Source organism: Micropterus dolomieu, linkage group LG21 (assembly GCF_021292245.1).
Source record: "Micropterus dolomieu isolate WLL.071019.BEF.003 ecotype Adirondacks linkage group LG21, ASM2129224v1, whole genome shotgun sequence".
In the NCBI taxonomy this organism is placed as follows: Eukaryota; Metazoa; Chordata; class Actinopteri; order Centrarchiformes; family Centrarchidae; genus Micropterus; species Micropterus dolomieu.
In genome coordinates, this window is record NC_060170.1 from 4,334,598 (window position 1) to 4,348,551 (window position 13,954).

A 13,954-nucleotide genomic window follows, 5' to 3' on the forward strand; every position below is an offset into this window, starting at 1 on the left:
ACACTCCAGAGTGTTATCTTTCAGAGAAGCCCAAAACCATGGTTCAAGAACTACATTCAATTGACTTTGGATATGCCTTGAATAGGTGTTTTGCATGAATTTTACAAGAATGTTAAGAGGTTAATAAATAAAAAGCTTTATTACAGACATCCAAAGATTTAGTTCCATTCCATTTTGTGAGTTTGTCCGTCTCTCTCCCTAGAGTAAAAACTAACCCATGTCAGTTTTAGACCCCTTTGGACGTAGTTATTGACTGTTGCAATGTAAACCATTTTAATTGAATAAATCTGCTAAAACTTTAGTGAATCTGGTTGAAAAGTAAACATTGATATCACAATTATAGATACAATCAAATGTTATTTCTATACCTTAGACAAGTTGAAATGCTGTTAAATCAATCAGTTATTTTCTCCCTGCATTTAAAAAAAACATTTCTTTGTCAGGCTTCATCTTTAATGCACAGACATCTTCAGATATCCATTCAACAGTTAATCAACAGTACAATACTTGTGGTTCTTTTCTGTTAATTCAAATTCAGGACACGGGTGTGTGAGTATTGTCTGTGAGTGTAAATTGAAACATGCAAAATCTCAAGTGTTTTGCTCCAAAAATACCGTCATATGTCGTATCCAAGGAGCAGAGACTGTAATTTGCCTATGTTTAATAGAACGTAGGAGCGGCTTATTTGTAATTTCGCTTCGGTGCTCCCAATCCAAAACCAATCCCCCACTTTTACTTCACAGATATCAGGGGGTGTGAATACAGAGCAGATCTTTTAACTCTGGGAGAAAGGAGTCCATGAGAACCCTGTATAATGAGTTTCTTTTGAGAGGTTACTCTGAGAGAAAGTGTGAAATGAAGAGCCAAACTGGAAGCCAATTTCAACTTCCCTGAATGAAAGCCTTTAATCCAAGATGAATCCCCTTGATCTACAGTAGCTCAGGTAGACAGCCTAGGCTACAACACAAAGGGGAATCAACTAAATGCTTCTGCACTGTGATACAAGCTGTTCTCTGTTGAGCTTCACAAAGACATTTGCCATGCTACTCCAAAACAAGTTAGCATTTAACTCTGTCCCACCTCCTGCCTCCTCTGCACTTGTTTCTATTCTCCGATCCTGCTGCCGAGCGCCTCTGTTATTTTCTCATAGGTCAGAGAAAGTCTCCTACAGAGCAGATGATGAGCTTCATTATTAAGCTGAGCAATTACATCCTCCTCCAGCCCAGACCGAAAACGGGAGCTCCCTCTATTTATTTCGTTAAGATAAGACAGATCGGTGTGGAATTGTAATGCAGTGCCACATAGCTCGAAGGGGAGGCGAGGTGGCATTTGGGAAGCAACAGGGGAGGCGGATGGGCGACGCAGGCCCACTTTGTGTTCTCCCCGTATCTTTTCTGATTAACCTCCGGAGCGGGAGAGCACAGCTGAGCCGCAGATAGCTCCCTCCGACTCTACCTGCTGCTGTCAGGCTTGCCTTTCGCATGAACACATTGAGCCATGCAGAGTTCAAAGTGTCTGCGGTATCTGTGTGTGTGTGCGTGTGCAGGCAATGAGCATGCCTTCCTTTAAGAAATGCTGCTGCTGATTGGTTGCCGGAGGAATCCGTCCGATGGATTAGCTCCATGCTCCATGCAGTATCATTTCTGATATGCTGCTCAGCGGGCCCCGACGGCCTCCCCCGGTCCCCGGGGTATGCCTTACGGAGACACTTAATCCATGTAATTGCACTGATGAGATACTCAGAAATTAAAAAAAGTTCTGATGCTCATGCCGGCTTCGCCACAGGCGACTGAAAGTTGCCCGAAGGGAAGAGATCATGGTAAATTGTGACACCTAAGCATGACTCAGCAGACCTTATAGCACCGAAAAGCACCATTTGTACTGCGTCACCTTGACATCAAATGACCATTAGACCTAGGAGTGGGCGATGAGGCACACAGGGAAAAATGCGTCAGCTGGCAAGGTCTTCAGCACTCTCCTCATAAGTCTAGATGATGGCTGCAGTGTCACCCATTACATTACATCTTCTGTCCTCTAATTGCCCCTCAACCGCCACATTTCTCAGCATCTAATCATCAGCAAATGTCATCTGAATGAGCTGTGTGCATGTGTGTGTGTGTACTTAAGTAGATAAGAGGACCTGGCTGCTGTGTGGGGCTGGAGGAGGTGACCTTCAGGGGCGGTCCGAGTATTGAAATCACAGCGAGGAAGCCCTGATGTGGGGCCCTGCCTGGAAACCCCTCCGTCAAGGCTGACACTGATGACCACATCCTAATTGAAACAAATGTGCCAATTAGGCAATTCATTTCTCACATCCTCTGCCACATACTTGCCAGGCTAATTTGTATTTGTCCCTTCATTTTTTTTTCTCCCACCACCTCCCCCCCTTTCCCTCTCTCTCTCTCTCTCTGTCTCTCTCACTCTCTCTCTCTCTCCTTTCCTTTGTGTGTATTTCTCTCTTCCCTTCTGCTCAGTGAATCTTTTCATCATTACCCAAGGGCTGTTAGCGGCAGACAGACAGCTAATGTGCAGCATGGCCCCAAACACTGCAAGGGCCGGCTCGTGCAACACGTTAATTGCCTCTTTCAAGTCACAAATTTCCCAGGATAAAATTGAAATAAATACATAAAGAGTCGGATGGTGGAGGTGCCACCACTTAGGTCACCCATTCAGTGACAAAGGACTTTAATCATGAGAAATTAGACTCCGTCTCCCAGTGCTCTGTCTCTCTATTTCCTTATCTATCAGCGATGCTAAGCGCTTTACTTCTGATGAAACCCGCGCTAAAGGCTATCTTTTAATTGTAGAGAAGAATCTGCGAGTGTTTGAAGATCGGCCTCCAAGTTTTCTTCAAGGCAAACGGGGAAAAACCGAGGCTTCAGCAGTCGTAACAGTAATGTGCTCCTCTCTGCCGAAAAAGAAAAATCCCCACTCCCATTAACATTGGTGCAATTGACTCAAATAGGTGTGAAAAAATACTGGATGTGAGAAATGATTACTATGTTATGATGTTCATTATCATTTTTATTCGTGTCAATATATATAGCTACAATCCATCATCCCCCAGGTCTGTATGTCATTTCTATTTACCCAGTCTTTGCATGCCCACAGGCTTCTTATTTGCATCCAGCCTGTGAGTGTTTTTTATTATAAAGGGTGCCTGTGCGCTTCCTATAAATCCATCAGCCCGACCCATTCTGCCACACTATGAATGTAATTTGCAAACGCGGCGATGCAACTCCTTTACCAGGGTAGAAGCGCTAAAGCGTCACTAAGTTTGTAATTCATAATTAGTTTTCCTCTCTGTTGCTGGTAATTGGTTATAGTGCTTCTTTTGACTTCCTAATGACTTTAGTGTCCGTGGTTGGGCTGCCTAGCTTTGGTAATCACAGCCGTGTGGGACCTGTATCAGTTATGTGTGTATCACTACAGTTTTAAGGGGATTGAGTCCAAATTTGAGATCTGCATCTTCTGAAAAGGTGAGACTTAAGGGTTCAGCATGCTTGAAACTAATTAGTTTGGGCAAATCTTGTGTTTAAAACTGTTCCGAATGGCAACACTCAAAGGCAGGGGGGGAAAGCCTGCCATCATAGCCTCCTCTTGACTGCATTACTGATCTCAGTCTACCCTCAAAGGCATTCATGGCATTGTACCAAGATTAATGAAAGGAAGGAAAATTAAGGATGGGATTAACATCACTGAAAAGGACAGATAATATTAAAATCACCCCACCTCCCCTGGGGGAAAAAATCCAGTCAGAATGGGGCTTTAGAATATGGACATTGAGTATACATAGATTTATTGCTGCTATTCCACTTCCTAGCCATATTTGACTGAAGTGAATGGTTTCACCTGTGACACCTGACATCATTCAGAAGTCATCGCATCATTCGCTGTCAGTGGTGCATGTCAAAACCATCGTTTGCATCGAGTGCACTGGTAACCCTGCAAACAGAAAGAGACCTCCAGCTGCCAGATTAGCGGCACTGTCACTGATATTGACGCTGATAGCACTTGTGTTAAAGCTGCCACATTTGAAATTGGCAAACTGATGCATAATGTGATTCAAAATTTGGAAAACCACTCAATCCGTGAGTGAGTTCCAAAACTGAGAGACAGGAGGAAACAAGAGACAGACAACTGACACCAGATTTTTATTTGGGCAAACCAAGCAAATTTGCAATAGTACTAAAGCTACTGCTGTGTTAATGGAATGCTTTAAGAGTCTTTATTCATTACTAGTTGACTAACAGCCACTAGCAATTTTGTACTGCACTTTTGTGAAGCTGGGTGACAGAGAAGTTCAAAATCAGTGTGTCAGAGGCCAAGATATCCTGACTGTCAGTTCCCATTTGCATCAAACTCCAAAAATACTGGATCCCACATTTCATATGATGCAACTCAGTAGCATATTTCATTAGACCCTCCGTGCTTGGCAAACTGTCACATAGCTCAGACTCCATGCCTCCAGTTTGTAACGCAGGCTTTCTGTTATAAAGCTCCAAGCCCAATCCGACAGCTATCTCCGGGAGTGGTGCTCCACGTGAAACACGGGGGTCGAACAATCAGACAAGATTTAAAGTTGTAATTGTTAAGATTTCAGTCCTAGTTGATTTAGCGACACCCGTGGTTACTGGTGGTATGCCTAACAGCAAGAGCAGCTAAATACTACAGGTCAAAGAATTCTGGAGGCAGCACAAACTGTTTCTGTTTTAATTCAGAAGTCAGGCAATAATTGGCCTTTTCCATCATTCTGTGAGCAACCGTGATCTGATTTTATGCTGCACACGGCATGAGTCTGCGAACAGCAGGGCACATTGAAACGAGTTGGTTAACTTGCTGAGAAGTTGGAGGTGTGCAGCCTGTCGCCTGCAGCTCCTCATCAGACAGCTCACTATGGCTCCTCACAACTGTTCCATTACTCCCTACAATATTTCAAACTGATCCGCTGTCAAAAAATTACGGTTATCTTGTTTTATAGACACATTTTTGATGAACTATAGTCGTCAGTGCAGCATTTTTTTTAAACATTTATAGTAAACATTTATGGCAAAATTATGGCTCACATTACTTACTATTTTTGTCGACATTTCAGGTATGCTTACTTTACCTAAAAAAAGTGGTTTAGATAATCTTATAAATAATTGTTGCTTATCTGTCTCATCATCCGTCCACCAAACACAGGACCCAGGTTGTGATGAACCAAAACGATCCTTTAATAGTTGATTTATGTTTTAGAATGGATATGTGAGGTTTTTCTGCAAAAGTGTTTCTTATCTCTGGCCTCACCTCTCTTGTATAGGTGGAATGGCTAAAAAATGAAGAGCTGCTGAGTTCCCTGACTGATGACAACATCGACACCCGTGCAGACCACAACCTCATCATCAACGAGGCACGGCTATCCGACTCGGGCAACTACACCTGCCTGGCCAGCAACATTGTGGCAAAGAGACGCAGTGCCACAGCCACTGTGATAGTCTTTGGTACGCCGTCCTCCCAGCTACTGTTATTGCTTGTTACAACACATTACAGTGTACTGACACTCTGTTTACATGGCACTTCAGATCAATTTGTTTGGTTTCCTGCACCCCTACACAAGTGATTAAGAGACCCATCCCCATCTTTCCACTGAAGACCAATGTTTCCTCTTTATTTCGATGAATGTATTATTCAAAGACTCAATTTACTGCCTCTCATTTAAAATCAATGTGTACTTTATGAAAGGAAATAAGCCACTGTGTCTTAATCTCATTTAAAAGGAGTGTTGCTTATTAAGTATTTATTTGCCAGAGGCCTCCCAGCAATGCGGGTTCACCAGCTCTGATAGCGCTGCTACATATTTAGTTTCTACACACGTTAGAGAGAGATCATGGAGTAAACTGCTTCAGTCAAGTGGTCGACTCCAACCTGTCAACCAGTATGAGTCAGTGTCGCCTTCAGAAATGGCAATTCCGTTTAATGGCTGTTTTCTTTGCTTTCACACAGTTCCACGTCTTTATCTTAATCCAAGTGCAGGGAACATTGAACTGGCAATTAGGAAAGAGGGAGCTGTATATCCACCACAATGAATGTGCTGTGCTCAATCTGCTCCAGCCGTTATGCATTGTTGCCTTGCGGTGCCTCGGAGCCTGCATAATCATTAATAACCCCAGCTTCTGTTGTAATGGTAGTATTTAACTATGCCAGAGTTCTAGAAAAGCAATGTGTGTTTTGTGCACTCACACTTCCTCTTCTTCTCTGACTTTGTTGAACTCCCTACAGTGAACGGCGGCTGGTCCCTGTGGACGGAGTGGTCGGCCTGTAATGTGCCATGTGGGCGGGGTGTCCAGAAGCGATCTCGAACCTGTACTAACCCGGCGCCTCTCAATGGCGGGGCTTTCTGCGAGGGCATGTCTGTACAGAAGATCACCTGCAACGCACTCTGCCCAAGTCAGTTCCACTTAAATTCTGAGTTTCTGTATAGAAACATCACACTCACAAGTTACTTTTCTCTAGGTGTCAAAAGTTATTAATGCTTGTCTGAGAGTCATTAAGCTGAATATTTAAAGATTACGACAGGCTGCCAAAAATGACAAAACAATCTTCATATTTCATTTACTAATTATATTAGAGGAAGACAAGTTATTAATTGTTAATTATCTGGAACAGTTTTCCTTTCATTTATGTTTTTAGATGACATCCTGTGCTGCCAAGTCTTTTTAAGGCACTTTGCACTATTACAGCATGTCGCCCACATTAACATGTCAGTCATGACATGTGTCCCTTGCTGATATCCAGAGTGACTTAACTGACTTGAATAGGCTTAAATTCCCACCTCATGAGCATTACAGATACCCAATAATAAAGACTGCAAGGGACAGAGCCATTGTGAACTGACATCCCTGCACCACTGAACTGATCCTGCTAGAGAGAGAAAAAGAAGAACAGGAGAATTATGATGCAAAATACACAGTGCTGGGCAACGATTAAAATTTTTAATCGCGATTAATTGCATGATTTTCTGCGATTAATCGCATTGTTATTCTAAAGTAGTGTATTGTGCACTTTAATTTAATTGTACTGCTACATACACAAAAGTGCAAACAAATAAGGTGCTTTTTACCAGCAGTATTCCCTTTGCACAGTAGCAATAAAATATTTCTTGTAAATCTCAACTTATAACAACAATATAAAACCAAAGCTATTTGCCACTGCCAGGGCATTACCTTTTATCTAGCTTGTTAAAACAAGTTAGAGTCCAGAGCCACGATCATAACAGGCACCTTCTGAGCAACAGGTTAACACATGTAAATCTGTTTTGCTGCACAGGTATCAGAAACATTTTTCTTTTATCAGGGAGCAGCATAAACAGTCTATGTTCAGTAAAATCAGGCTACGGCGCATTACAGCTGCGCCACGGTTGCCGGTGCTAATCACGGCCATTATAGTCAATGCTTTCTAGTCCACCAGATGAGGCCGCAGCGCGTACCAGAAGCGCATCTCCTCTCCGCTCCGCAGAGAATAGTTGGCAGGTCTATTTTTACCGCCAGCCGCATCGAGCAGCACAGAACAGATCGAACCAGGCAGGAAGTCACAGAACAGCATAGAGAATTAAGTCAGTTTTCAAAATAAAACACCCTGTGAAGACTCCCGACCTATCTATCTCCAGTATCTCACAAAAGTGAATACACCTGTAACATTTTTGTAAATATTTGATTATATCTTTTCAGGTCAACAAAGAAATGACACTTTGCTACAATGTAAAGTAGTGAGCGTACAGCTTAAACAGTGTAAATTTGCTGTCCCCTCAAAATAACACATCACACAGCCATTAATGTCTAAACCACTGGCAACAAAAAGGGAGTGCACCCCTAAGTGAAAATGTCCAAATTGGGCCCAAAGTATCAATATTTTGTGTGGTCACCATTATTTTCCAGCACTGCTTTAACCCTCTTGGGCATGGGGTCCACCAGAGCTTCACAGGTTGCCACTGGAGTCCTCTTCCACTCCACCATGACGAGATCACGGAGGTGGCGGATGTTAGAGACCTTGAGCTCCTCCACCTTCCGTTTGAGGACGCCCCACAGATGCTCAATAGGGTTTAGGTCTGGAGACATGCATGCCAGACCATCACCTTTACCCTCAGCTTCTTTAGCAAGGCAGTGGTCGTCTTGGAGGTGTGTTTGGGTCGTTATCATGTTGGAATACTGCCCTGTGGACCAGTCTGTGAAGGGAGGGGATGATGCTCTGCTTCAGTATGTCACAGTACATGTTGGCAGTCATGGTTCCCTCAATGAACTGTAACTCCCCAGTGCCGGCAGCACTCATGCAGCCCCAGACCACCATGCTTGACTGTAGGCAAGACACACTTGTCTTTGTACTCTTCACCTGGTTGCTGCCACACACGCTTGACACCATCTGAACCAAACAAGTTTATCTTGGTCTCATCAGACCGCAGGACATGGTTCCAGTAATCCATGTCCTTAGTCTGCTTGTCTTCAGCAAACTGTTTGCGGGCTTCCTTGTGCATCATCTTTAGAAGAGGCTTCCTTCTGGGACGACAGCTATGCAGACTAGTTTGATGCAGTGTGCGGCGTATGGTCTGAGCCCTGACAGGCTGACCCCCCACCCCTTCAACCTCTGCAGCAATGCTGGCAGCAGTCATAAATCTTTTTCCCAAAGACAACCTCTGGATTGCACTCAACTTCTTTGGTCAACCTTGGTGAGGCCTGTTCTGAGTGAAACCTGTCCTGTTGAATCTCTGTATGGTCTTGGCCACCGTGCTGCGCATGACATAATACATTTTCCACTGGTTGCAAAAAGTCTTGTTGCAGTCGAGTCAATGACAAAATGACTCTACTTCTCACTTGATTTATTACCTCAGTAAACACTTTTCAAATGAGTTTATGGTCTCAATCTCTAGTTTAAAGTCTTCTTCAATACAGCATGATGTTCAATTAGTAAATTAGAGGAAAATAGACGATAAAGCATGGTATGCTGTAGGGCGTGACTACCTTGTAATTAACAAGCCCCTACTACAGCGCCTGTCAGTCAGGATAAAGGCAAATTGTATCCATAAATTGTATACATAAAGCCATTTCACTGGCCAGGAACAAGTTTTTGGGTGCTGTCTGTGTTTTCCTCAAATACCTTACTAAAAAAATTAGATCTGGGAAATAAATCGGATCGTGGTTTTCCAACTTTTACACCCAAGCTTTATTTATGCACCTACACAGTTTCTAGTTAAAATTTCCAGCAATATGCATCTTTTTATGAACGTGGCACAGAAAATGATACTGTCAGCTGCCTTGGACTTCTGTGCAGGAAAAACTCTGATGAGGTGGGATCAATAACAATAACTCAGCTTTTGCTTTTAAAGGTGCTCCAATGTATGGCTTTCAAAACTCACTTTCTGGCTTGCAGTCTGAAACAAAAAATGGAATTTCTAGACCCTGACTAATGTGCGGGTACAGAAGTATTCAACTAGCTGCCTCTCACTGCCAATTAAAGCTGTCAACCTTAAATGCAGCCTTAAGAGTAGGTGGAGGATGGGTTATGTTTGCAGTGTGGGGTTCAAAATAATTCAGTACAAAAGAAGAGGAATACGGATTAAAGCACAGATAAGCAGACTTGTGCCACCACCATGACCTGGAGGCCTCACAGAATGACTGAAGTAACTGATGCAGCAGGGAGGAAAGCGGGTGTTATCAGGGTTGATCCATGTGTTGTGGGAGGAAGGATATGCAGACAGGAGTGAAGTGTAGGCTGCCTGAGCTGCTGACTGACAAGCCCTTCCAGTTTTGACAAGCCAGCCCAGAACATTGTCTTAATGATGGTTTGAGTGCAGGGAGAGCACGGAGGATGGATGAGGTCAGGGGCCGGCACCATGACAAGGCAGATAGCCACTTAACAAGAAACAGCAAAGAGAGACGAGAATACTGATAGAAATGAAGCTCATGTTGGGGAGACTAAAGTGCTAGTGGAGAACAGGTGATTAAAACTAAGCCAATACAGATTGTGTACCATGTAGTCCCACTGTGTATCTGTGGCAATGACATCTAAACCTAACCAGCTACCATAATCTCTCGTACTGAGAGTGGCAGTAACTGATTTGGTTTGGTATGACCAGTGGTTTATGGTGGCTAATAATAGCAAACTTTAAGTAGATGTCGCTGTGTCTTTGACATTGCTGAGAGAGTCAACTGACTTTTTGACTCTTCTCTTCTTGTGTTACCATTTTAGCATGGCACAGATAGACATTAACACAATCGTTTACCATATTTTTTTTATAGTAAATTGAGATTTCTTACACATATCAATCATCATCCTGTTGCCGTCTGAAGTGTAGAGTTGCAAGACATGTGTCAAAGATGAAAAGAAGTAGTGATTTGTGCACTCACCCTGTAACTGCAACAGTCAAATAGTCAGATATTTTCACTTTAAGGATAGGTTTAATTAAAATACATACATTAATTGAGCTGCACGAATCCACTTGGTGACATGGTCCCTCTTAACAACGAACATGGCCATTGTGGTTTACTTTGAGGGATTCCAGCTGTCTTTCACATATAAATACTCACTAGCACACCAAATACGCACCTGAAAATATCCCCAAAAAGGTTTTCCACCTTTTGAAGTGACGTTTTATACAGGGCTTTAATTATTTACTATATATAATTTATGTTTTTTGATCTTTATATTGGATTCATGGGACAATAAAGTTGTACAGTAGTGCAACAAAATGACAGTTTTTGCTTTGTTTTTTAAATTATATACAGATCAGGGAAGAATTATACAAGATGACTTTGACCTATGGTTTTATGACGTGTGTTCAATCTTCCCGTCTCAGTTTGACTCTTTAGATTTTAAAGATCATGGTGTTGTAGCTTAAAGAGATAAAACAGTCAACGATGTTTCTTCGATGGGCTCTGCATGCACACAGTACAGACAGACTTGATAAGACTGCGTAAAACCAGGAAGCCAGGGCAGAGGCTTGAAGCCAAGATACTAACAGCTATGTTGGATCTTAAAGCTGAATTAACAATCTTTTTTGCAATTTTGTATGCTGTTATATAAATATCCATTGGTTTCTATCTATCTATTCCCAGTTTATGTAACATGGCAGGGGCTAAACCAATAGCAAGTTCATAAAAAATAAAAATACATTTGCAGCTTTTTTTGAAGGTTGTTTTATAGAAACAAAATCCTCTGGTGTGTTTGGAACAATTGGCTGAATCAAGAAAGAAAGGGGCACAAAATTATAAAGTGACGTCTACTTAGCTGCAAAGATTTCACTAAAACAAATTAATTAGGACCTGGTGACTAGCCAATTTAAGAAACTAGACATGAAGACTGAGCCAAAAAAAATTATTATGAAAATTATGAAAAGTAAGAGTTTGGCAGTCATTACAGTTTGTCAGATTGTATCTATTGTTTACCAGTAGGCAGATGAGCTTATTCAGGGGAACAAGTCATCAGGAGCTGTCAGGAGAAACAATATGCATACACTCACCAGCAACTGCGGTCAAACTCAGAAGCACTCTACGTTCTCTCTCCAACATACAAACACATCGTTTGCATTTCAAGTAGCTGAGAAGAAACTACAAAGAAATGCAGGGTGTAGGTAAGCCCATGGAACATTGCAAAAGAAAATTACCTTCTCCACCACCCACAAGGCTATATTATGGGCATCGCAACTGCTGCCAATAAATCTTCAGGCACCATATGGTCTCCCAATATTTGTTAAGCTAAGCATGATGAGCTCTTCCTTGATCAGATGACAGAGCATAGTGGAGGAACCCCAGCTATTAGCATGCACCAGGCTGTCTTGGTTTCATATCCGTGTATCAAATCCCATTATATAAACAGGCCCGGGGGTTAATGGGGAGAAAATGTTTGTCAAGCTGTAACGTTACCACCACATCAACCTGTGTATTGTGTGTGTGTGTGTGTGTGTGTGTGTGTGTGTGTGTGTGTGTGTGTATGTATGTGCCCACTAAGAACACATTTAAGTGTTTAATGTGTGTAGATATAGCACCAAATCGAAAGAGCAGGCATTTATCTCAAAGAAACAGGTTGATATGTTGGGAAATGTGCTCAGGCTATATGCTTTCTTTTAAAAAGTGAGATAGGTTAACACAGGTAACAAGTAAGAACAGGAGTCAGAATGTATTTAAGCTTGTTTAGTTTAAATGTGTTTAAGCAAACAGGAGTCAGCAAACAGCTAGCCTGGCTCTGAACAAAGTTTAAAAATGTAGCTACCCACATTGTGAAAGATGATTAATGAACACTGTATTTCTCGTTTTAATGTAAAAATAAGAATTTCAGGGAATTTAGCGTGCTAGCTGTGTCCCCTGCCTCCAGTCTTAACTCGCTAAGCTTGGTCAATCTGGTCAAGCCATTCACTGAACATACGGGCAAGAGGTTGATATCAATCTTTTCACTGAAAAAAAGCTAATATCTCCAAAGATATTCAACATGAATGTTACTTAAGCTGTGACTTTTTGTGAATTTTCTGTTTGTTTGGCTTGCCTGTGTAGTTGAGCTGCCTCCTCAAATTACTTTTTCTTGACTTCTTGTTTGCATTTTTAGTATGTGTGCAGACACATGCAGTACGTCTGTAAATCTCTTTGTCCACATTTGTATGTCCTCATGTTACAGTCGATGGAGGCTGGGACGAGTGGAGCGAATGGACCATATGCAGCAGTCAGTGCGAGAGGCAGCGGAGTAGGGAATGCAACTCCCCAGCACCCAGACACCGAGGCAAGATGTGCGAAGGGAACAGTGAGGCCACTGAGAACTGCACAGATGGATTGTGTACCCAGAGTAAGGCCTTTTTCCCCTGCTGGGCATTATCATCATCATCATCATCATCATTCTCATTATTGTCCTATCATTATCATCATCATACACTCTATGTAACATGGCAAATCATCACAAGCATGTTTGAGCAGGTGTGAACATCACGCTGAGTTTTGACACAGATGCCCAGTGCATCATAATATCAGCACTCTATCTCCTGTGTGACGCTCACTTGACATATTATATGTCATACTGAATCTCACAGACGGCAGATATTCTTTCTTGAATGATGCTTGACGTTTGGAATGAAATGTCATTGCACTGTTTGGTTCATGCAAGGACTTAACATTCAGAATGTTTTACTCACTAGTGTGAGCACTAGACTATGTGGCTGAACAAAAAATTAAAACTGTTTTCAAATCACTAGAGGCACATCTCTTACTTGACCTAAAGTCAAAACAAGCTGTAGGGTTCAATAAAAGTTCCTCCATTAGGATAACTATCCCAGCAAATTTATATAGCTAATTAACATTAATTCTGTGAGTTAGCCAAACTACAAAATGTTAGTCTTGGCTGTTGTCTGCTCTCTGCATGCTGGTGTCCATACTATTCACTGGATTCAAAGTTGTTCCATAGAAAAAAGGAACAATTTAAATCACCCCAATACTGGTCAGAAACAAAAGTAAATTTTTGTTTCCATAACCTACATTTGGAGAAAGTCTGGGAGAAAACTGTGCAACTTCATCCCTCTTAAATAAATCAAACTTGTTTTTTGGACTTGTTAGGAGAATATTAGCTCACTCAAAGGCATTTCCAAGCCATTGAGCAGTTGGCACCGCACCACCTTTATCTATGGTGAAATGAGAACAGTAATGATGCCTACCTAGCTATTTATCAGATACTGTATATCGTCCATTAGCACAGTCAGCAGAAGAGCTTCTCTCTACTCAGGATTTTGGATCTGAGACCACACTTGTTAGTCGCTTCACAGACGCTCGGACTTTAATCACCACTTTCTCTCCTCTTTGTCTCATTCTATCTCTCTGTCTTTGCAGATCGAAAGCTGCTACATGACGTTAAACCTCAAAGTGAGTCTTCCTCTGTGGATTTCTTTCATCTTTCTTTCCCTACCCCCCCCCCCCCCCCCCCCCCCCCCCCCCCCCCCCCCCCCCCC

General features: G+C 42.3%; 1 protein-coding gene across 1 annotated transcript in view; it reads left to right on the forward strand.

Moving 5' to 3' along the window:
- The window catches only part of unc5db (unc-5 netrin receptor Db), a 191,885-nt gene that overhangs the window by 130,537 nt on the left and 47,394 nt on the right, over nt 1-13,954 (forward strand). Inside the window, exons 5-8 of the mRNA XM_046034066.1 lie at nt 5,303-5,483; nt 6,262-6,429; nt 12,640-12,804; nt 13,836-13,868. Of these exons, the coding sequence (XP_045890022.1) occupies nt 5,303-5,483; nt 6,262-6,429; nt 12,640-12,804; nt 13,836-13,868 (547 nt within the window). The remainder of the gene's footprint in view (nt 1-5,302; nt 5,484-6,261; nt 6,430-12,639; nt 12,805-13,835; nt 13,869-13,954) is intronic.